Raw genomic sequence first — 25,504 nt, 5'->3', positions numbered from 1 at the left:
GGACTCCACCTAAACCGTTATATGCAGCCAGAGGAAAAAGTCACATTAGAAAAAAATTATTTTCAAAGCAGTATGTTTGCTTTATTTTTTTTTAATATATATTTTTTATTGATTTCAGAGAGGAAGGGAGAGGAAGAGAGAGATAGAAACATCAATGATGAGAGAGAATAATTGATTGGCTGCCTTTTGCATGCCCCACACTGGGGATTGAGCCTGCAACCCGGGCATGTGACCTTGACTGGAATCGAACCCAGGACCCTTCAGTCCAGAGGCCAAGGCTCTCTATCCACTGAGCCAAACCGGCCAGGGCAGTTTGCTTTATTTTTAAAGTTTCAGAATTTAACCAACTCTCTATAATATGGTTATTGTCTAAGGGAATAATTTTAAGAAATTAAACTTACATAAATTTTTCTCTTTAAAAGTAAGGGTTTACTCTGGTTTGTTCATTCATTCATTGATATCATATCTACCACATTATAAATAGCACAGTAGTCCAAGAACATTAATCTAAAAAATTAAAGAAAGAAAATGAGTAGGACTTCAAGGAAGACCTTTTCCAGGCTTCATTCCTCTAATTACTTCTAATCATCCTATTCGGTTTGATTCGGCATTAAGCAATGTTCAACTTTATTTTCTGATAGAACAAGAAGAGTCATAGCAAAATCATTTTTAAGGAATATAAAGAGGTAACATACCCAATTTCAATCTTTTAATTTGCTCCCCAAATAGGTGTACTCTGTAGCTTACTAAATATATAAAAGATACAATAGATTTTATTACCTCCTGAAGGTATAAGTAATAGTGTTATAAATGATCATTTGAAGCTGGGACTTTCTCCTAGCCAGGCTGATAGGACCCCAGAGGTTTGAAACTAGGCAAAAAGAAAAAGAAAACGAAAAAAGAAAAATGGAAGGAAGGAGGGAGAGAAGGAGGGAGAGGTAGGGAGGAAGAAATGAGGGAGAAGAAAGGTAAGAATTAAGGCTTTCAGGAAAGACTTGTTTGGGACGAGCTTAGAGAAACTGGGTTCTGGGAAATGTCCTGAGGGTCTAAAGATGGGAGAGGAAAATAGAAAGAATAAGGCAGTGGTAGGAGGGCAATTCCCAGATAAGGAGAAAGAGAACACACTTCAAAAAGATGGGATCACTGGAGTTCAGGGAGCACTGGCAGGATGAGGGTGCACCAGCAGGATGGGGGGCACTGGCAGGATGGGCAGGGGGGCAGCTGGCAGGCTAGAAGGGATGATATGGACTCATGTTGGGCTTCACAGGGAAACAGAAACTGTCACAACAAAGAGGAGAGAGAGAGGTAACTAAGGGCAGACATTCCATCACTGATTCTAGAATATCTTCAGACAAAAAGAGAACTCAGTGGAATATTAAGAAAATGCACAGATCACGGTATTTTCTGCAAAAGGTATGTTTAAAAACCTTCACCTCTGTGGAATATCTTTTTGCTTCATGTCTGTGTTGATGTTCTGCTACATTTGCCACAGTGCCAGCCAACTGATAAAGGTCTTGTTCCAGTGGAGCTCCCATGAAGTTCAGCATGGGCGGCTCCCAGCCACTGCGGAACCGTGGGACATATGGTGCAATAAACTGTTCTTTTGGCCACTCTGTTCTGTAGGACATTAAAGTGTACAAAAAATAAAATTAAGAAATGTATTCATGCTCAAGATTATCTTTAGTAAGGCTAGCTATAAAACACAAACACAAATGCACAAAACAACAAAAACGGTGCATACCTAATCTGCTTTCCCTTCACCAAAAAGGTAAACATGTTCATCTCATATTTAATACATATAAAATGAAAGGAAGATTGAATTCTGCTTTATTACCTGTTTTTACATCATGCCTCAAATCCCCATTCATTCAACTTTTAAACATGGGTATATGTTTTCGAAAATTTGGGAAAGGACCCACATGAAACTAGAAATGTGTTAAGTATTTAGAACATAAACTTCTCTAGTATCTAAAGTAGTTTCCGATCGTCATCTTTCCCTTCATTCTCTCCCATCATTCTGAAACCTCCTGATATTGGATATATTTTTCAAAAGAGAAACAGCAGAGAATGTTCTTAAGGTTTATGATTTTTTAAGTTATGAAGTCCCCAAAAATGAAACATTGCTGATTTTGTAAATTAAATGTATCAGCAACATTTTAATAAGTAAAATCAAGTTAGGACTTGTCTGTAATCACTATCATTATCCATTCATTTTTTAATGACTTTGAGTGACACTTATTTCTACAAGCCCCTAATCACTCATGAACCATAAAAATAACTAGGACAGAAATTATAGCTTCATTTCTGCTAAAATCTGTTTATCTTTCACACCTGATTTAATTCTTCAGATTATATTTCTACTTTAATGAAATTAGCCATTGTATTCAGATTATTATGTACCTTCATGATTATTTTTATCTTTGTGAGTTTTTAAGTCAGTGTATTCATTTCCTAATACTCTTAGAATTAAAATAGCTTTTTCAGGCTTATCATAAAATCATAATATACATAAATCTAGTAGGTTTAAGAAATCTATTTAATGAGTTTTTACATGATATAATATATACATAGTATGATATAGGGTTATATTAATAATAGAAGCCTGGTGTGTGCACGGATTCATGCACCAGTGGGGTCCCTCAGCCTGGCCTGTGGGGATCGTGCCTAAACCAGCAGTCAGACAGACATTCCCCGAGGGCTCCCAGATTGTGAGAGGGCACAGGACAGGCTGAGGGACCAGCCCCCTCCCACGCCATTCACGGATCTGTGCACCTGGCCTCTAGTATTTTCAATATAAAAACAACTGCGTGCTTTTAAAGAGCTTTCTGCTTGGTAAAACATTCAACATGTAAACCATATCCTAACACAAGCAGTTGCCAAAGTCCAAATGGTTTGGATTTTGGGAATGGTTTATATGTTTCAATAGAAAAAGGAAAACAAAATAGTGAACTGGGCCATTACTTTTAGGCTAGCCCTTTCAAAAGCATTAGGAAGACAAGCTAGTAAGTGACCATAGTGAGTGATTCCCTCCTTAAGTACTGACAGAAATAAAAAGACTTGGAAAGCCCTAGCTGGCTTGGCTCAGTGGATAAAGCGTCAGCCTGCAGACTGAAGCATCCTGGGTTCAATTCCGGTCAAGGGCATATGCCTGGTTGTGAGCTCGATCCCCAGTGGTGATCGTGCAGGAGGCAGCCAATCAATGATTCTCTCTCATCATTGATGTTTCTATCTCTCTCTCCCTCTCTCTTCCTCTCTGAATCAATAAAAATATTTTTTTTAAAAAAGACTTGGAAAAATAAGGAAAGCAAAAATTATTTATTCATGTATAATGAAAAGAGAAACATTTTTATTATTTGCTTTGCTCAGCAAACTTGAACACTGCAATTAATGATTTGTTTTCCACAATCACTTTATTGACAAGATACAATTCTTAAAATTTCTCCCTCCTCCTTTCCATTTCCACACCACAATTCTAGTCCCAGATCTGACTTTGCGTGGTAAAAACACAATGCAATATACAGATGATGTATTATAGAATTGTACAACTGAAACCTATATAATTTTATTAATCAATATCACCCCAATACATTTAATAGAAAATTAAAAAAATAATGAACTACAGCATTATCATCCAAAGGGGCCTCTTCGCCTCTAGTTACTTCTGTTCTTGTTTTTAAACTCAACTACAAGAATGATCTTTCTAAAAACACATGTGTTTATGTCACACTCTACTTCACAAAGTTATTGGTTCTCCACAGCCTATAGAGCCTTGCTCCAACTCCACAGCATGGCACTGAGAGCCTTCATAACCCAGCCCTGCTCGTTTCTGTTTGCCTCATTTAACACCATTCCTCCTCCCAATTCTCCACAATCCCCTACTACCCAAGGTTATATTCTAATTGAACACATATTTATACTTCAATCTACTGCTTCATGACTTCCCTTGAGCTTCTCTCTCTGCTGGGAAGGCCCTTTATCTGCTATGTATTTGTGGAAATCCTATCCATCCTGCTGACAGGCAGCTTAGAGAAATAATTATGAACATTGACTACAGGGCCAGATTACCTAGGTTCAAATCCCCACTCTGACACATATGAGTTGTTTGGCTTTGGGCAAATTAGTTTACCTCTCTATGCCTCAATTTCCTAATCTGTAAAATGGGAACAGTAACGTACCTCTATGAAGTGAATGAAAGAGTGACTAGCAAACTCTTCTGTATGTGTATGTCTATATAGAAACATGCATCTCTCTACTTAATGGTTTTAGCTATTGATTTTAAATGCCAGCTCTTCTTTGAACACTACCCTCCTCTCTAAATCCTCTTCCTGACTGTTCCACCTTGCCAACCAATAGCAGTTTGTTTATGTCACTTTGGCATTTATCATGCCTTATATTCCATATACCTCTATGTTCTCCCCCAGACTTTTAGCCTTTCATGGGTTTTCATCTATAACACCTAGTCTTCATACTTAGAAGGTTAAATAAATGTCTTGTTAGATGCATACAATAAACAAAGAACAATACTTAAAGTATTATAGGTATTAGATGCTAAACTCATGCTTACCTGGCTTTCATCCAAGTTTCTCCCAATGACATCCACAGCTGTCTTTCATCTGTATTGACAGTATAATTTAAGAAATCAATTGTATCTTTAGTCAATAGGGGGCTGAGTACTGAACTGGCTAGTTCAGGACCTCCTGTTGCCTGCACCACCTAAAAACACAATACATCATTTTTTAGCAAGACGATGACGATTATTTGTATATTTTCAAAAGCCATGCCAAAACAAGCACTGGTTTTATAAACTCAAATTAACTTTTGATGTTGTGCAATGCACTACTGAATGAAAACAGCTTGCCAGATGATCTGTCCAGATTGGTGGTGACTAATAATCTAAAATGAAAAGTTAATAATTTGACAGCTTTCATGGGCTCTGTCTATTGGCTGCATATCACTGTACTTTACTTGGAAAATACTAATATCTTTACAGAGAATTCTAAGTCAGATGGTTTAACCAACTCTGAATTTTGGTTTGTTAAAAAAAAAAATGATCTTCACTGGAAATCTATTATGCCAAACTTGAAAAATATGGTTATAGAAAGGAAGGCTATGCTCAAGCTAACAGGCTGTGGCTGCGTCTACAAAGATGTACGAAAATAAAAGGGCCTAAAGAGAAAAGTGAAAGAAAGAGAACTGGGACTCCGAATCTATGTATTTTTCCCTAGAATTTAATCCAAGGAAATTGTCCTGACTTGAACTGGATAATGTAATGACTAGCACAAACAAATAAACAGGTGTAACTCCCTGATAAACAAAGTGATGATAAGAGAATTTCTGAAAACTGTTCCATATTTACTTCTCAGGAGCTATTTCCTGGCTAAAGAATGGCAGCTATTATCTCCTAGAGCAGAAACCAGAGCCCTTTTATAGAAATCTCACCTTCCCAGAGATGTGGCACAAGAAGAAAGAAATGTGTTTTTGAATGGTGCCAGACTAACAGTCACCTTCTCCCCAGTCGTCCTGGTGTTCTGAGCCTGCTGTGCTGTGCAGACCTCTGTGTATTTGACATGCTGTTTCCCAGCCTCCCAGAAGGCCCTCCTCCATCATCAGGTACCACCTCTTCTGGAAAGCCCTTCTGAACTCCTCAGTGTAACTCTGATGCACCTCTATGTCCCCAAAATCATTTGTGCATATCAGTAACAAATTGCATTATAGCTTATGGCTTATTTTTTAGTTTCTGCTCCCTTGAGGACTTTGACCAAGACTTATCTGATTTTGAATTGCAATAGACACAGTGTTATGGGAATGAATGAGAACAAACTAAAGAAAAAATGAAGGATAAGGGAGGTGGGCTCTTACTGAGAACAAAATCTACCTTGACAACCGGCACAGTCATTATTTACTTGCAAGCCTTACAAGTACTTCCAGTAAATACATAAGGAAAAAGTAAAGAGTAAAGGAGTAGAGGAATATTAAAAAATTTATTTTCACAGAGGGAAGAGGGAATAAAACTAAAGCAGGTAAATAAAAGGCTATGGGCCAAAGATCCCTCTCAAGAATGTGAGTAGACATGTGTGCATGCATGTGTGCTGTGGATATGCTTGCGTTCAGATGCTGAGGGTACAGGTTTAAACTCATAAGGTTTAAAGCCACTAAACTTTGTCTGGCCAAAAGTCAGGCCCTAATAAATATTCCTTCCCATCTCCACATAAAATGTCTGGGCTCTACAGGCAGAACACTAAATGGAGTAACAGAAATATTATGTTTGGGAAGACCATTAACAAGGAGTCACTGTTGAGGAAAAAAATATAAAATATATCAATGTTTTCAGATACCTAGCCTAATTAGAAAGACTACATTTTGTATATTATGGAAACTAGTCACTTTATTTTATATTCCAACTTTGTGTAATGACTCAATAGTTACTTATAATCTGTGAAAGTGTGAAATTAATGAGAGGAGGTGGCAAAACTGCATCATGAACAATACTTCCAAATACTCAAACTGAGATAGTATCAAATGTGTTAAAGAATAAAGAATACAAATTTTGTTAGTGAGCTAGAATCAGTTTCTTTGCATATGAATGGCCCTCTAATTTTAAAAATGCTTATACAGCAAGAATTATTCAACTATAAATAGACAAGTGGAAACCTGATGCTCTATATATAGCAGCAACATATGGAAGCATTCATAAATTACTGACGTAGCCTTGGACTTTCATCTTCTAATCTCTTATTGCCCAATTCTGACTTCATGCTGATAATGTCACTTACTTTCCTGTCTGTAAAGCAATATCCATTTCATATTCTACTTCAGGTCTTGTCTAGTTACCCTTGGTGAAAGAAGAATGAGATTTATTCCTTTTTATTACTTAGATTCTCTTTTTCCCCCATTTCTTCCCTAATAGTCAAGTAAAAGCTATGAGAAATGCTGAATTTGCTCCATTTTTTATAAAGATTAAAGAAGTTAATGACCGTAGTCTTCATATGCTCTAAATAAAAAATAGTGAAATGTACCTGCTTCATATAATTGCTATTCTTACTCTTCAAAAAAATCACAGGAGCGGTACACAAAGCAACACTAACGGTTCTTATTGCTACTGTCATTCTACAAAGTAATGATTTGCTCTTGGACAGGGTGAATCACTCACAGACACTCCAAACATTCCTGCCTTAGCCCCCAAAATAGGAAACTCTGTCCTCCTGAAAGTTTTTAAAAGAGGTTCTGCCTTCTTCCCACTTCTCTCTCATTTGTCTTCCCCACAAAAAGGGGAATGGTCTATGTCAAATTTGTGGAATTATAGAAAAGGGTGATTTGTAGCCCAGTTTCCTTAGGATCTGTCTACGCATGAGGCCAATTGCTCCATCTGCTTGCTATTGCCATGCTTTTCTGAAACTTCAGCACTTTCCTCTGTGCACCCTTAAATATTATTCCAGCTCATTCTGCCAGCTCTCCTGCAGAACAAAGGCGTTGTACATAAAGCCAGCTTAGAAAACCCGCTGCTATATTATTTGTAAATATGAGAAATATAAAATGGGAAGGGAAGTGCATTACTGTGCCCACTTCATTAAATGTATAAGGAAAGAGCACGCCTGTGTATTAAAAATCTAGAAAATGAAGATGTGTATCTTGGATCCTGGACTATGACACAAGTGGTATAACCTTTTGTTGGCCAACACTCCAGCTGCTTCATAAAGGGAATTATGTCCAATACACCATTTTGTTAGCTTCAAAATTATACCTCATTCAAAATATACATGTGGAGAAGAAAGTTTTCTGGGGGGGAAATTGTGTTATGTGCACATCACCACACCACAAACACAGTGTGCAGGCCAAAGACTGCCAACTGTCCCCTAGTGTCCCTTCTCCTCCTCTTCCTCCTAGAAGCTTCTGCATTTCAGATGGACACAGAGACACTCAATGGAAACTCTATTGCTTCAGTGTTAGGTGTTGGCCCCATGAGGAAGTTCAGGCCAACTGGATAATAGCAGAAATTATCTGTCTAAGCTCAAAGTTCCTCTTTAAAGACAACACTCTTTGCCTTTGTACGGCTATTAAAAGGATATGGAGGTAAATGAGCTTCCACTCTAGATATCTATAATAATAAAAGCATAATTTGCTAATTAAACCAGACATCCTTCCAGACGATCTTCTGGATGAAGCCAGGGCCGCAAAGGAAGTCCAGGTCCCGGGTGCCAGAGGGAAGCCGGTGCCGGCAGCCAGGGGAAGGAAAGCCTACTCTTACACGAATTTCGTGCATTGGGCCTCTAGTCTAACATAAATGCTCAATTCTTCCTCTTGGAAACATTTTCTTCCTTTGGCTTCTAGAATTCCACAATATTCTTGTGTTTCTCTTTCTACTTCTTCTCAATCTTCTTTGCTAGTCTTTTCCATTTTTTGACTCTGAAACTGCCTTGGCTTCATCAGTCCTTGTCCGTCTTCTTTACTTATAATCACTCCCTTGGTGGCATCATTCAATTTCCTGGCTTCAAATGCCTTCTCTATGTAGATGGCCCTCAAATTTATATCTCTAGGCCTGATTTCTCCACTGAACTCCAAATTCAAATATTCAACTACCAGTTCAAGTTTTTCCATCTGGGTATAACTCAATTTTCACATGACTAAAACCAAATTCCTTATCTTCTTCCAAAACTCCATTTCACCCAGTCTTCACCAACTCAGTTAATAATCAGTCCATCTTTCCAGTCAGGCTAAAAATTACTGGGTCTTGCACAGCACATCTAATCTACCAGCAGATCTTCTTGCTTCTATGGTTTATAACCAAAATCTGACTTCTCATCACCTTTGATGTTACCTGGTCCAAACACCATAATCTCTTGTCTGCGTTATTTTAACAGCCACCTCAGTCCCTTCTTCCCCAAAATTTCTAATCATTCAGAAAGAGCAATCCTTTCCTTTTCTGCTGAAAACTCTCCAAAAATGTTAAAGGTTTTACAATCACCTAAAAGGTCCAATGACACATGTCTGCCTGTTAATTTGCTGGCCTCCTCCCTAACTCTGTTACAATTACAAAACCAATATATTCCAAGACCATGATTTGCATATTATCACCTAAGAGCATTTATATTAGCTATTCTCTGCCTGCAATTTTCTTTCTGCAGAAATCCATGTGACTCATTCCTCAATTTGTTGGCTCAAATGACACCTTTTCAGTGAGTTGCACCCTTAACCAACCCTATTCAAAAATTGTAGCATGCACGCACACGCACACACACACACACACATGCACACATGCACCTGAAACACTCCCCGTTCACCTTCCCTGCTGTATTTTTTCACATAGCACTTACTTTTAGTGAACTGTATTAGTTATGAATTTATTTAGGTTATGGTTTATTCCTCCATATTAAAATATAAGTTCTGAGAGGATAAGAATGTATCTGTTTTGTGCTTTATGAGCTACTAATAATGCCAAGCACATATAGCAGGCTATCAATTAGTATTTGTTAAATAAATAAATAAACAACAACAAAAAAACCACCCAAATGACTGACTCAGAGACAGCTGAGGTGATGGAGGAAGACCTCAATGAAAAGAATTTGAGTCTCTGAGTAACATCATGGAGAAAAGCCATCCATACAGCCCCAGACTCGACATGCCTAGCCTATTGTGTGACAATGAGAAAAATGTCTATATTGCTCAAGTCATTGATATTACACTAGTATCTACTGAAACACTAGTATCCGATAAACCTTTATTTCTTTTTATTCCCCTAGATCTGTCAGAGACGACAGTTTCCACAGCTCTAAAGTAAGTGAAATATATGATTTCTAAGGTTCCTTTAAACTCTTAAATTTCACATTCTCAATGTTTACACAGATGATGAGGTAATAAAGAAAAACTGTCTATATAATCTAACAGACACTTGGGGTTGAAAAACATACTAAGAATGATTATGTTCTTAAATTTATAAAATCTTACCATATTTAATGGAGTAAATAAAAAGTGAACCAAATCTGCAGCGCTGGGGTTCTGAATATGGGACCTCAATTTGGCCTGTAACATTAAGAGAACAGACAAACATATTACTATGATGTAACTGACCAAAAGACAGACATCTGAAAATGACCCAGACGAAGAGTTCTTTATTACTACATTCATTTTTAGTATATTAATTAGCATGGGTGAGTCAGATTAGGAAAATTTACTTTTAAAAAAGGAGTCATTTTTTTATCAAGTCTCTTAGATGATCATATTTTATAATCTGTTGTTCTAATTAAAGGCAAATAAAAACCCATATAAAAATCTACAAGAATAATTTTATCTCTTAATTTAATTAGGAACATCCTGGCTAGACTTTGATCTCTTTTATTTATCTCTTTTAACTATACATAAATAAGTTTCACTTACTAGAAGGTTAAATCCATGTTTAAACTTTTGAAAACAGTCAATAAATTCATCGGGAGGTGGAGGTTTTGCCCGCAGAGTTAAAACACCCTCTAAAGAAATAAGTAGGAGGAGGAGTAGATGAGAGTACATTGTCAAAAAAATAAATAAATAAATAACAACCAAAACATAAAATGAAAAAAAAAATTTTAAAGTCCACATTTATGTCTGTAAAGTTTGATGATTATACCAGGTATCATGCTATCTAGTTACCTACCACATCTCATAGTCTGACTATAACAAATTAAGATGACCCAACATTTGAAATGGATTCCTCTACCTTTAGGCACCACCAAATCTTCATTTGATTCCACAAATTTTCACTATAGCCTTTCTAAATGGGAGTCATTATGCTTGTCATTGTGAAGACTATAAAAATGTGTAACTTATAAGCCCTGCTCTTAAGGGCCTTAAAATGTAATAGAAGACATGACTGAGATAAATAACAAAGATGTACCAAGTGAGAAAGACACTGCAGCTGGTTGGGAGGCAGAGAAATGTAAACCTAAGAGATGGTTCATGGGGAAAGCAGCTTTGAAGATGGGATTTGAAAGGTTTGTTCCAGACAGCATGAGCAAAAACATGGAAAAAAGGAAATTGAATGTACATGAAATAACAAACAATAAAGCAAAGAAACATGAAAATGGAAAAGTAGATCAGGTTAGATTGTGGATAACCTTTGACTACCAGGGTGAGGGAGGGGTGGACTTAAGCAACAGAACATGGAATTAACATGCTTTTTAGCAGAGAATGAAGTGACTACCCTAGTGCTTTAAGACAACTATCCTCATAGAGTAAGACTAGAGATTTGAAAACTGCTTAGAAAGCTGGGTAAAAACTGATGCCAGCTTGAAGCACATTCTGTTTATGAAAATGAAAAGAGAAAAAACTGGATAAAAGTAACACTGAAAAAATTAAGTTGATGTTGGTTATCAACTATAGAATGGAGTCAAAGAAGAATCTGTGGTGTTGAATCTCAGTGATCAAGAGAATAGTATACCCTTCAAAGGATACAGGAGCACTAAGTGATTTGTGACATCAGGAAATAATAATACTGAATTTCAGAATATACAGGGTGGGGCAAAAGTAGGTTTATAGTTGTCAGTATGGGAAACAGACTATTCTTGTATTATTATTTATTAATCACTATCTTATTTTCCATACAAATAACTGTAAACCTACTTTTGTCCCACCCTGTTTAGAGGTGAGGTACATTCAGATATACACATCTGGAAGACAAGTCTACAGTTCATATGCTTATGAGGTAGACATAAGCTAGAGAAAGATCTGGAAGTCACAGGAAATGAAAGGGATATTTATTTGCTATTCTTTTATGTATTTCAGTCTATAGCATTTTGTTCCATAATTATAATTTTATATATTTTGGCACCATTTTAAATAGCTGAACTACAGCATACTAAAAAACTATTTGTATGTTATTTGTATGTGACCTGAATATACTATTTGGAGTTTTGTGATAAGAAAAAGTTCAAACCCATTGACATTTGTATCTGTTTTAATGAGAAAAGTCAATCCTTTTATTTATCAAAATAATGAGGTTCTATATTTACAATAAAATAAATCCAAATATGGAAGAACAGAGCTATGAGTTTGTTTAACAAGTATTAATTTTGTAATCACTACAAACACACAGCCACTACCTGAATTTCAGTCTGTGATTTAAGTAAAGTATCCTAGAGTCTTTACTGTTCCAACTTGGAACCAGATTGGACTCTTCCCTGGCTCGTCTTCGTCTCTGCCTAAAGCCTGGTGCTCTCCCAGACTAGAGAAGTGGCCTGGGTTCACTGTCAGTATATGTTGCTGAGCTCTTCACAAGGGCAGAAACAGCCCACCACTGGAATCCTGGTTGGACTTCAGAAGATAAAGAATATCCAGCTTACCTCCTGGTCCTTTCCTTTTACCTTTCTTAGTTTTCTTCCTTTTAGAAAGCTCAGAAAATGCTTCAGCTGCTTTTTGGAGTTTTGTGATAAAAAATTCAATGTCATCCAAAATATGGTTTAAGATTTGCTGAAATTAGAAATTATAGAATTAAATATAAAACAAACCTATTTTTGCCTTGGCTATACATAGTCAATAAAGAAAAATTGGGAAGTTATAAAAAAGAAACACTTCCTACATGCAAATATCAAGTTTGTCACTAATTCTAAGGATTGAACTAATATGCCTGTGGCCAAAGTGTGACATTTATATTTTCCTTTAGCTTAATTCTGCTCTATTTTTAATACCATCAAGAAAGCATTCACAATAACTATTCAGAACATTAATTATTTTTCAATTACTCTAATTTTCTCATAGTGTTCTCCCACATAAATTTAGGGGAAAATAATTCTAAGAAATATTGTTACACACCCACTGAGCATTTTTGTTTTTCTAATAAGTGTCTCAATAAAGCATCAACAATATTATTTCATGGAATTAAAGGTAAATAAAATGTTGTGATAAACTAATAAAGACATAGATAATCTACAATTATAGGCATTAAAAAGAGTTTCTACATGGTGAAATAAAATTCATGATGAATTATGCTTTAAGGGCTCATCAGATCAATTTTGATTATCTCATATAGTATAAACGTTAGCTGACTTTCTCTAGTTTGTATGAAACTTGATATTCTTCTAATTTAGCGGTTCTCAACCTGCGGGTCACGACCCCTTTGGGGGTCAAATGACCCTTTCACAGGGGTCGCCTAAGACCATCGGAAAACACATATATAATTACATATTGTGTTTGTGATTAGTCACTATGCTTTAATTATGTTCAATTTGTAACAATGAAAATACATTCTGCATATCAGATATTTTCATTATGATTGATAACAGTAGCAAAATTACAGTTATGAAGTAGCAACAAAAATAATTTTATGGTTGGGGGTCACCACAACATGAGGAACTGTATTAAAGGGTCACGGCATTAGGAAGGTTGAGAACCACTGTTCTAATTCAAGACTAGAAACTGGTATTAAATGAACTTTTTAGTACAATAAGTAATAGTGCGATATAAAAATTAAATTCCAAAGATCAAATTCCTCTGTTTGTTTCCAAATTGAACATGAGTGCAGTATAAAAAGTAATTATATTGGCATCGTATTTTATGATTATACCACAGGGCATTGTCATTCTGCAAATAAATTATTATGGAAAAATAAAAATAGCCTATCTTTATAAGAAATTAAAATTGACATATCTACTCTTAAAATGTCATTTAACTTTTTATCTTTCAGGCATTATACAATATTTTCAATAAAGGACAGTAAGACATATTAAAAATACTTCAATTATGAATTACAAACTATGAAAAAACAAACACACCTCAAATCTGATCATTCCATTTAAATTCCCTTGTAAGCTAGTTAATATGGTAATTCTTCTGTCACTAATTAATGATTTTCATAAAGTCTTCTAGTTAAATATTGCCAAAAGGAAAAAAAAAGTTAATAAAGAAATAATTCAAAGGGCATAACTACCAGTAGAAAGACAAAATATAGTTTCCACAAAACATCTTTATTGAATCAACTTCCTCTTTTAAAATAAAGGCAGTGGTCTAAAGATGAATGCTGTCCTTACCACATCTCGGTCAATTCGGGCTGCCGTCATCTCGGGTGTTTCTTCATGCCCATGATACTGCCTGAGCTTCTCAACTACAGAAAGGGGAATCATAACTCTTTTAGCCTGTTGCTTAAGTAATACCAATATAGGCAATTAAACATTGGCTAGAAAATTGGCTAGATACAAAATCAAAACTCTTCTCGTCATCTGTGACAGGCATCCTTGCCACCACTAACAGAAGCACTTGGGCAGAGCTGAAGTACCTGCTTTCTACCTTTATGTTGACTTACCTTGTAATTTCCCCACTAGTTTCCCTCTTCCCTGTGTCAGCTGCCTATGAATCCAACCCTAACTCAGCATCCTATAATTCCCACCCAAGAAATATAAACCCACAGTTATACATCTACATCATAAATAGTGGGCAATTAATTCTAATGCAACAGAGCTTATAATTTTCATATATTCCAACACTGTGATTTCAATAAGCTTTGGGGGTTCTGAGAATAAAGTGTTTCTTAAAATTATTATTTTCACTAAACTTAAAACCCACAATGTTGGGCTCATTAATTTTAAGCTATGTGCTTTAAAAGTATAAATACCTAGAGAAAATTTCAAATTAAAGAGTAAATTTCTTAAGAGCATTCAAGACGTTCAGTTAGCTCATTTGGCTAAAGTATGATGTTAATCATAAGATCATTATCATGAACTCATTCCTGATATGAGTAGGTTAAAACTACCACTGGCACAGATACTTGTACAAATATTTCACAGTATTCGAAATGGAAAAAAAAAAAAGTATGGATGAAACAGGAAAAATATATCATCACCAATGGAAATACAACTCTTGATATATCATTGTGACTCATGATGTTTGATATAGAGAACTACAAAAAAATATTGAAAATTTGATATTGCTATGTCTCTTTTAGGCCTAACTTTTACTATAAATGGAATACTCATCAAAAAAAGAAGGAAGGAAGAAGGAAGGAAGGAAGGGAGGGAGGGAGGGAGGGAGGGAGGGAGGGAGGGAGGAAGGGAAATCACTTAGTCTTATGAAACATAATTAGTGGCTATTAAGTAGTTTACGATAGTGAGAACTTATATATATAAAATCTTGCCAGTGAACTGCTATTTACCTGTGGGTAGCTACTATCTTCCTATGGTTTATACTACAGAAAGCAGCACATTGTACTTGAAATAAAGCTATGAGGAACTCCAGATAGGTGAGATGGGAGGCTGAGGTGAGGGGGAGATGTGGTATTTCTCAGACTTTTTAAGGGTCTGTGCAACCCCACTGCCACTATCTCTATTCTACAGAAATTACTTCTGGCAGTCAAGGGTAGAGCTACCTCAAGGATTCAAAGGAATTTTTCAAACTGAGTTAACCAGAGCCTTCAGCGGGAACAGATAGATACTCCTTTTGGGGGTCTTTCCAACTAAAAACTGGCTGGCATTGCTCAGTGGTTAACATTGACCTATGAACCAGGAGGTCAAGGTTCAATTCCTGGTCAGGGCACATGACTGGGTTACGGCTCGATCCCCAGTAGGGGGCGTACAGGAGGCAGCCAATCAATGATTCTCTCTCATCATTGATGCTTCTATCTCTCCCTCTCCTTTCCTCTGAAATCAATAAAAATATTTAAAAAACAAAAAACTGGCCTGGATCCAAACAGAAACTCACATAAGTATTGTGTTCTGCTTAACCTAGTAGTAAATTAGTTTTGTAAACCTGATCTTATATATATGAGGTTGCATACAGTAATTTAGACAAAATCTAATGAGCCTAGGAACTCCTGCAGCTCAATTTTCTTTTTGTTGTAAATTAGGTTTTACAGATGTTTTTGCAGGTTTATTCTTCCACGAAAACAATAGCAACAACCAAAATATCATAAATACCTAAAAAGTAGAAAACACTATAAACTCCTAACTAGTTTTTTTTAATATATATATATATATATATATATATTATTTTTTTATTGATTTCAGAGAGGAAGGGAGAGGGAGAGAAAGAGAAACATCAATGATGAGAAAGAATCATTGATCAGCTGCCTCCTGTATGCCCCCTACTGGGGATCGAGCCTGCAGCAGGGGCGTGTGCCCTGACCGGGAATTGAACCATGACCTCCTGGTTCATACGCTGACGCTCTATCAGGGGTGGGCAAACTTTTTGACTCCAGGGCCACAATGGGTTCTTAAACTGGACCAGAGGGCCGGAACAAAAGCATGGATGGAGTGTTTGTGTGAACTAATATAAATTCAAAGTAAACATCATTACATAAAAGGGTACAGTCTTTTTTTTTTTTTTTTAGTTTTATTCATTTCAAACGGGCTGGATCCGGCCCGCGGGCCATAGTTTGCCCACGGCTGCTCTAGGTTGACGCTCATCTGCAGAGCCATTCCGGCTGGGCATCCTAACTAGTTTTTTATGCAAAAAATTTTACAAACAAAAATGAATTAATAGAAATTTATGTAATTCCTAAAAACAGAAACCGTTATAAAGTTAAAATAAGCAATAATTCTGTTACTTTATTTTTGAAAAAATGGATGCTTCGAAGATTTCTTTCTTTCATCTATTTGGTAGATGGTCTTATGTGTAAACCTCTGAAAATGACTTTAAGGATAAGAGAAATCTAAATAGTGGAAAGCATTTCAGAAAATAAAATGATCTCAACTTGGTAAAAAAGAGAACCACCACAAATTCTGCTTACTATACTGAACGAGATACTGTTACTGATATGATTTGCTACCAGACTCACAGCAACCCATGAGTTATTATTATTCCCACTAGAGGCCCAGTGCATGAATTCTTGCACAGATGGGGTCCCTCGGCCTGGTCGGTGATGGGGGCCTATCGGGGCCGGCCAGCTGGTGGGTGTGGGGGAGGGACTGCAGGAGGTTGGCTGTGGGAGTGCACTGACCACCAGGGGGCAGCTCCTGCATTGAGCGTCTGCCCCCTGATGGTCAGTGTGCATCATAGCAACCGGTCGACTGGTCATTTGGTCGCTTAGGCTTTTATATAGATGATAGATGACAGATAGATAGATAGATAGATAGACAGACAGACAGACAGATAGATAGATAGATTATATTATCCATAAGTGAGGTTGAAGCACAAGCAGATAAACTGTCCAAGGTCACACAGGTAGATTCCAGTCTTGCTCCCATATTTGACTCACCAGATTCAAAGTACAGTATAATGTCACTCATTTTGGCAATCAAGTTCTACTGTTTGGATAAACTCTACAAATAATGCTTCATTCAATAGAAGATAAGTGATTTAAGAAGTTGCATTGAACTAGGAGGCAAAAGAGTGAGGCTCTAGTCCTCACTAAATTCAAACTTACTAGATCACAATTTATTCACCCTTAAAATAAAGAGATTGGACCAAGCACGTTTTAAGGCATTTTCTAGTCATAACAATTTCAGATTTGGTAAAACATTTTCACATATAAAAAGTTACATTAAGTTCTATGCTTATGATTATTTGTCTTTACAAAATGTCAAGTTGAAATGGTCCTTTTAACATACAAAGGGTCCATTTGACAAGGTTAGGCAGATGGCAGATGCCTTTTACCTCTTTTCCACTGTCCTACCCCTGTCCTGACATCCTTTCCATGTAACTACAACTAAGTTGGTCAAAAGAAAACAGTGGTAAGATAATAATAATGGAAAGAATTTGAAGTATAACCTTAAATTTTTTAAAAAAAACACCTCACAGCCAGTGTGGCTCAATGGTTGGGTGTCCACCCATGAACCAAGGAGGTCAGGGTTTGATTCCTGGTAAGGCACATGCCTGGGTTTCAGGCTCAGTCCCCACTAGGGGGCTTGCAGGAAGCAGCTGATAAATGATTCTCTCTCATCACTGATGTTCCTATCTCTCCCTCTCTCTTCCTCTCTCTAAAATCAGTAAAAACATATTTAAAAATAAAATAAAAAACCTCATAGTCTCTTGTTTGGTATATATTCTGTTACCATCCTTTTAATTGTTAGTAGAGTCAAACCTTCCACCTTTGATTGCATTAAAAAATACTCTAATCCTAACACCTTATTAAATGATTGGTCTGAATTCCTCATATACAATAATCTTAATAGTGTTCAAGCTTAACATTCCTTTATCTAAGATTTAAATTTTGAAAACTAATCTCTAGCCTCAGCTCATAAATTAACATCAGATTTTGAAAGCAAGAATTACATCACAACCCCATGTAAATGTTCATTAAGTATCAATTCTTAGAAATACTCACAGTCCCCTTGGTCAGCTGCCCACGCAGACCAGGCTGCCACCCGACTTCTAACATCCACCTGGGTAACAGTCCCAGGGGGCACAGGGGCAGGAGCTCTGGGTGGAGGCGGTATACCAGGGTCTGCCTTGGAAATCATCCTAAAAATGATGAAAACAAATTGAATCTTTACCATCTCTATTTCTATGACATCAATTCTCCCAGTGGATGGTCTTAGTTTCTAACCTCAAGAAGACTACGTCAAGCATCAGAACAGTAAGGATTTCCTAACTCTTCCTTATTACATATATTTGTAAATGTATGAAAAATAAAAAAATTAAATTCAGCTGAAAACTAGGTTCAACTTTTTAAAATTCAGCTGAAACTAGGTTTAACCTTTTCCTGGTCTCCTGTGATTTGGAAAGGCTGTGGACTAACTGTAGTCCTCATGTCCATTTGGACTCCCTTGAGCCACCTTCCCCGAAATGCCACTCATCTTTCGTGGCTCTAGGACAGCACAGGTGGCACAAGCCACATCAGAGACAGACCGGGAACATAGACAGAAACTGCTCAAACTCCGACAAACCTGGGAGGCAAACGGGTTGAGATTACAGGTTGTAATCTGTAAACTATACCGTCATTGAAAGTAATTCTTATAAATCTTTCGAGCAGTGGTTCTCAGCCTGTGGGTCGCGACCCCTTTGGGGGTCGAACGACCCTTTCACAGGGGTCACCTAAGACCATCGGAAAACACATATATCATTACATATTGTTTTTGTGATTAATCACTATGCTTTAATTATGTTCAATTTGTAACAATGAAATTGGGGGTCACCACAACATGAGGAACTGTAGTAAAGGGTCGCGGCATTAGGAAGGTTGAGAACCACTGCCTTAGAGGAAAAAAGACTTAAAAACAAATCAATTCTACCCCTGAATTCCTGTTCCTGTTTTTACCTCAGGGCATCAGGCCGCCTCTTCTGCTTCCCTCCTTTGCTGTCGCTGATTGCACTTTCAATATCTTCAGTAATTAGGTTTGCCTGCGATGAAAGACAAGTTACTTCAGAGGTTATAGATGTTCTTGTCTCAATATGCAAGTTAAAACAGAAAAAGAGGCTATGTTTCCTGTCTGAATCAATGAGTACCTTGATGCAAAATAGAACTGGGTGTGTTTTTTTAAATCTGCTTTCAAAGCACACTCTTCCTTTTGATGGTGAACTGTACAATGACAAGATTTAAAAACTGAAGGAATTTTTAAATAGTGTTTAAATTTTTTACATATTGATTCCTTTAGTTTAAAAACAGCCATCCTTGCATAAAGGCAAATAGAAAAAGAATTTGCAAATAGAAAAAAATTAACATAAGTATAATCATATGCTAAAAATGTAACCAGGCAGCCCTAGCTGCTTTAGCTCAGTGGACAGAGAAGCAGCCTGCGGACTGAAAGGTACTCGGTTCGATTCCGGTCAAAAGCATATACCTCGGTTGTAGGCTCCATCCCCAGTCCTGGTCTGGACCCCAGGCAGGAGGCCACCAATCGATGTATCGCACGCCAATGTTTCTCTTTTCTCTCTCTCTCCCCCTCTCTTCTACTCTTTCCAAAAATCAATGGAAAAATATCCTTGGGTAAGGACTAACAAAAACAACAAAAAGGAAAGTATAACTAAGTAAATATCTTCCCAAGAAGAAATGAAGATGTTAGAAGCACACATATGTATGGTAGAGTTCCTTCCCTTCTCATCCTCAGTATCCACCCACAGACAGAGTGATCTGTCCCAACAGAACTGCTCCCAGCGCAGGACAAAGCCACTATAATCACAGATGACCCCAATCACAGATGACCCCACTATAATCACAGATGTACCCTTTTCAATAACCACTTTATTTTATCATTTCAGGTAAAAATTAACATCCTCCAAACACTTAACTTCTCCAACAAGAACATTTGATTCTCTTTTCTTGGGAACTGATGTGAGATTAGCAGCAAAGAAGTTTATTTTGTTTGATTGTGAAGTTTATATATAACCCATGATTATTACTGTGTATTAGACTCTTGCTGGCATGTAACCATCTCCTATTTTTGTTCCTGCTTGTTCTCTATAATTATGTATGTTTTCCTCAAATATGTACACATAAAATATTCCCTTGCCATAAGCACAGGTAATCATAAAATTAGAGAGCTGAGGACACTTACAGATTATCTAATCTGTTCTCCTTGCTTTATAATTTAGGAAACTAAGAAATACTTCTTTGATGGTGTGGTCAAGGTCACATTGCTAGTTAAATGAGAGTGCTAAAGCAGCCCAGTCTAGTGCTATTGCCATAAGAACATCCTACTCTCAGGAAGACACTACAAACACCATGCCAAAGGCTTTCTGTTATGTCGGAGATTAAAACTGAAGATGCCCAGAAACCCTGAACTTCCCATATGGGGTGATTTCTAAGAATAATTTTACTACAAATGTGGGCAGGAACATTGTAAAAGTCCCATAACAAAAAAAGTTTAAAGTTCAAAAATGACATTGCAAGGTGACCCATATAAAAGAAACCACATCATATTTCATTGTATTAATATTTTTAAGGGTGCCAGGGGGAAAAAGTCTCATATGTGGAATATGGCACTAGTGAGTAAATGCATTCAGCTACAGAGTGGTACTTGAGCTTTTAATTAGGACATACAGTGTTCAGTACATAGTTTCAAACCCATCAATATCACATCCCCCTCAAATAAAGCAAGCCCTTTATTCTCAAAAGTGAAATCCAGAAACTTTAGCCAGCACAATAACTCGGTTTCCAGAGGGGCTTCTGGAACAATGAGGCAAACACCAGATGTAACATGTCTTTTAGGTTAGTCCTCTGTTTTTAAAATGTTTAGATTTTCAGAGCTAAATAGTCACTTTAATACTTACTGATTTAAATCCACCCTTGCAGAATTTTTAATACACTTTATGACTTTCCAAAGGCACTATACAAATATCGGCTAAAACATTTCATATAGAAATTACCTAAATGCCACAGTTCTTTTAAGGTAAGATTTTTAGAAAGTCATCCATGACATCAATTGAAATAAGAGTAAAATTATAAAATACACTATTTATAGTCAATCTTAACTTATCAATGTTATTATATTTTGATGTCAAAGAAATACAGAAAAGATCAAGTGACACTTTATGCTAATCTCTTGGCATTTCTTTATAAGATAAAAATTACCTTATATTTTATAATATACAGTGATACATCACTGCTTTGGAAAAGTACCAATAAACTCAACCCAAAATGATTTTCCTTTTAGAGAAATCAACTCATGAAGTAAAGATAGTTAAGGCTCAGGGTAGCTTCTAATGTCCAATAGATCATCACAAATTATAATCGTTTGAAAACTACAGTGCACTCTGAAATACAAATCTTCAGGATATAGTTTGTTATTACTGAAAACTATGCTCAACTATTTTCGCATTACCACTAGGGATTACAAGTCTTGAGCAATTATTCCAATCACACAATTAAATGGGAAACTTTAAATCAATATCCTGGAAAACATCTTGTTGTAATAATCCATGCTTTATGATTGGTGTTTAATAAAACAATACTGTGTGATTATTTTTTGCCCATGAAGCATGATTTCTGTAGAATCAATGCTTAATTATAAGTCCAAGTCATTCAATGAAGGATTTAATATATTATTTACACATTTTTAATAAATAGAATGCATCTGATTTTTTTTAATACCATTCTATCTCCTATTTATTTACCTGGAAACCTTAAAGAAGACACTAAGTTATTTGTTTACCTTACAAAATTATAAGAAACTAAACATCTAGTACCCACAAGCCATTTGATTGAAGTAAATAATTCAAAAGCTGCCAGAACATCTGCGTAAAGGGAAAGAAAGTTCACGGTTCTTTTACCTTAATCTCATCACACTGGAAAAGATGAAGATCCGGCTTGTTCTGAGTTGGCTCTTTGCACACCAGAGCAAGAATTGAGTCATAGTTACAGGAGTGCATCACAGCTTGGCAGTGCTGGATTGTGTTTAAAGGAAAATTCTCCAATTCATTCTATAAAGCAAAATAGAATTTGCCTTACTTTTTATTGTATATATAAAATCTATTGTATATATAAAATCTAGGCATTTAAAGATATTTTGAAGTGCACAAATCATATTGACACTGAACATTAGTAAACACTTGTAGATACGGAGGATGAGTAGGTACAGGCTGGGCTGGATAATGGGTGGGAGAAAAAGCAACAAAAATGGAGATATTTAGTAGAGAAATGCAGTTATTCTCTTAATAAACAAAATACTGAATTTAGCATTCTTGATCTCAAAATACTGAATTTAGCATTCTTAGAGATGGTACCTTTAACAGCAAAAAAAAAAAAGTAAAATGAGGGCTCTTTCCAAAATAATTCACCATCTCACATGGTATTCTTTTCCTTCTGGCTATGTAATGTCAGAATATTTTTTAACTTGAACACTGTATAGTCAGACATACAAATATGCACACATACATACATACATATATATATACACACATATATATACATATAAATGTTAGGCTAAGAATAATATATCATTTGTACATTTTCAGTGAATATCTCAAATGCAAAAATTCACTATATAGATAAAACCCAGTCAAAAATGTAAAACAGGATCAGAAGAATCTCTACAAGAAATACATTCTGCAAAATGATTAAGGTTTTTGGTGTATAAGAGTGAATACTCTGTAACCTTTAAAGAATCATCCAAATAAAATACCAACACATTAAATAATTTCAGTACTTCTTAAAATAAATGAACTTTCTGCTCACAATAAGAATCCTATACTTAATGCAGTGGTTCTCAACCTGTGGGTCACGACCCCTTTGGGGGTCGAATGACCCTTTCACAGGGGTCACCTAAGACCATCAGAAAACACATATATAATTACATATTGTTTTTGCAATTAATCAGTATGCTTTAATTATGTTCAATTTGTAACAATGAAAATACATCCTACATATCAGATATTTACATTATGATTCATAACAGTAGCAAAATTACAGTTATGAAGTAGCAACAAAAATAATTTTATGGTTGGGGGTCACCACAACATGAGGAATTGTATTAAAGGGTCACAGCATTAGGAAGGTTGAGAACCACTGACTTAATGAGATATTTAAGGTGACTATCCTGACACTAATGGCTTTACACAAATTCTGAGTGGTGTCAGGATGTAATTGATGGTAGAAATTTTGGTTTGTTTTTTTTTTACAATAAAATACAATATCCCTGATAACTAGAATATAAAAAAACAACCTTATTTTATGGATGCCCATAGATATACATCACACATAAATTTATGCTAAATCCTATTCCCTGAGATCCAGCAAATGTGAAACAAGAAATGCAGGTTTCTATACAATAGAATGTAATATCTAAGCCATACCAGAAAGATAACACATGTTCTCTCTTTCCTGAAGGAAACTAAATAATATCCTTTCTCTATAATTACTTGAAACCACAAGGATCAGAGAAGCCCTCAGTTGCTCTTCTCCTACAGTATACAATGGGTGAGATGAAAGGGTAAATTTTACCCCCACTCCTATCAGAATATTCTAATGTGATCACAATAGTTATTTTCCTTATCTTAGGAGCTCGAATGTCATTAGGTGACAGGGCTCAGAAAAGTCCTCTTTTAAGAGCTCCAGCTTCTTACCTGCCCGTGCTTGTGTGAAAAAGGTGCCTCCTGTGGATCTGATGAAAAGTTAATACACACGCAACCTTTTCATCCCAATTCACTCATTTACCGGCATGTAGTTCAGCCTAACACGTAATTAATCTATGCCATAAAGTGTTATGCCCCACTGGGGCCTTATTTTAGACTGTGTATTTTTTCCTCCCTTCTTCCATCTTATCATTTGTGATTTAAAAAAAAAAAAAAGAGTATGCCTCTAACTCTAGTTTAAAAACTGATTTTGCATAAATAATGTACATACGGTATTTTTAAAAAAATCATTAACAAACATATTTTATTTGGTCAAACTTTCACACAAATTTTCAAACAATCTGACCTAATTGTAAGCATACATATTTGTAGAATTTTCTTAAAAATAAAACAGTATAAACATTACAAACTTGCCTTTGATTCTAAATCAATCAAGCTCACAGCTCTGTCATCCACTTGAAGAATCATATCTTGAGTCCACACTTTGCCCTTGGCATCAAGCAATTTCAGCTTCCTTATTCCATCATCAATAGTTATCATAGCATCTTTCCGATCCAGAACGAAGGTAGTCAAGTGCTTATGATAGGCAAAAAGGAAAAGTATGTGTAACACACACACAGTCTCTTAGTACACATTTTCCAAAAGAGAGCAAAGTTAACCTAATTGAAGTCAACTAGCAAAGAGGTGAAGGACAAACCGATTACTCAAGAACTTCACCGTTACTTTACTGAGATAATAAAGTCAAGCATGTTTGGAAGAAGAGAGGAAATGATGCCTTGAATCAAAAAACAGCTAAATCTGTTTAATATTGAGCTATATGAAACTACATAAACATATCATAGAAACAAATTCTAAACAGCTTAAATAACATTATCTTAATATCACCCTGCCCATTTTATTCCATGTTGTTATCTGAATGCTGGACAGCGGGCAAGCTGCGTGGCAGCTTGAAAACTATACATGCATAACCGAGCAGCAACAGCAATGCTAGTCTGTAACCACGGTCAAACTTTCATCCTACTAAAACCACTTGATTAAACAAGGTTGAAATAGGCAGAAAATTAAAAATAAGAGCAATGTAAACATCACTTTCCCCCTCATATACTGTCAGTGGGATTATAAATTGGTGTGGCCACCATGTAAAACAGTAGGGAGGTTCCTCAAAATTAAGAATGGAATTACATACGATCTTCTACTTCTGGGTATTTACCTGAAGCTATGAAATCACTAATTCAAAAAGATAGATATACCCCTGTTTACTACAGCCAAAATTTACAATAGCCAAAATATGGAAATAACCAGTGACCACAGACAGATGAATTGATAAAGGAGATGTGAGATATACATATAGATATACATATACATATAGATATACATATACATAACACACACACGCGCGCACGCACACACACGATCCAATACTACTTCACCATAAAAGAAGTTGAAGGACTGCCACTGTGACATTATGGATGGACCTTGAGGGTATTGTGCTCATTGAAATAAATCAGCCAGAAAAGGACAAAATGGTACGACTTCACTCACATGTAGAATATAAAACAAGAAAGAAACTAACAAAACAAAACAAGAACAAACTCATAGATAC

The 25,504-nt window shown here is 36.1% G+C and overlaps 1 protein-coding gene across 1 annotated transcript in view; it reads right to left on the bottom strand.

The window, feature by feature from the left end:
* EPS8 (EGFR pathway substrate 8, signaling adaptor) overlaps positions 1–25,504 on the bottom strand; it is a 169,164-nt gene that overhangs the window by 31,787 nt on the left and 111,873 nt on the right. Inside the window, exons 6-15 of the mRNA XM_081082613.1 lie at positions 24,316–24,477; positions 22,102–22,251; positions 19,151–19,233; positions 18,218–18,354; positions 13,992–14,065; positions 12,309–12,435; positions 10,372–10,460; positions 9,943–10,017; positions 4,565–4,713; positions 1,434–1,617 (exon numbers count right to left, since the gene is read on the bottom strand). Coding sequence (XP_080938739.1) covers positions 1,434–1,617; positions 4,565–4,713; positions 9,943–10,017; positions 10,372–10,460; positions 12,309–12,435; positions 13,992–14,065; positions 18,218–18,354; positions 19,151–19,233; positions 22,102–22,251; positions 24,316–24,477 — 1,230 coding nt within the window. The remainder of the gene's footprint in view (positions 1–1,433; positions 1,618–4,564; positions 4,714–9,942; positions 10,018–10,371; positions 10,461–12,308; positions 12,436–13,991; positions 14,066–18,217; positions 18,355–19,150; positions 19,234–22,101; positions 22,252–24,315; positions 24,478–25,504) is intronic.

Source organism: Myotis nattereri, assembly GCF_964212035.1.
Source record: "Myotis nattereri genome assembly, chromosome: 2".
Lineage (NCBI taxonomy): Eukaryota > Metazoa > Chordata > Mammalia > Chiroptera > Vespertilionidae > Myotis > Myotis nattereri.
This window is presented reverse-complemented; position numbering and strand designations above follow the sequence as displayed.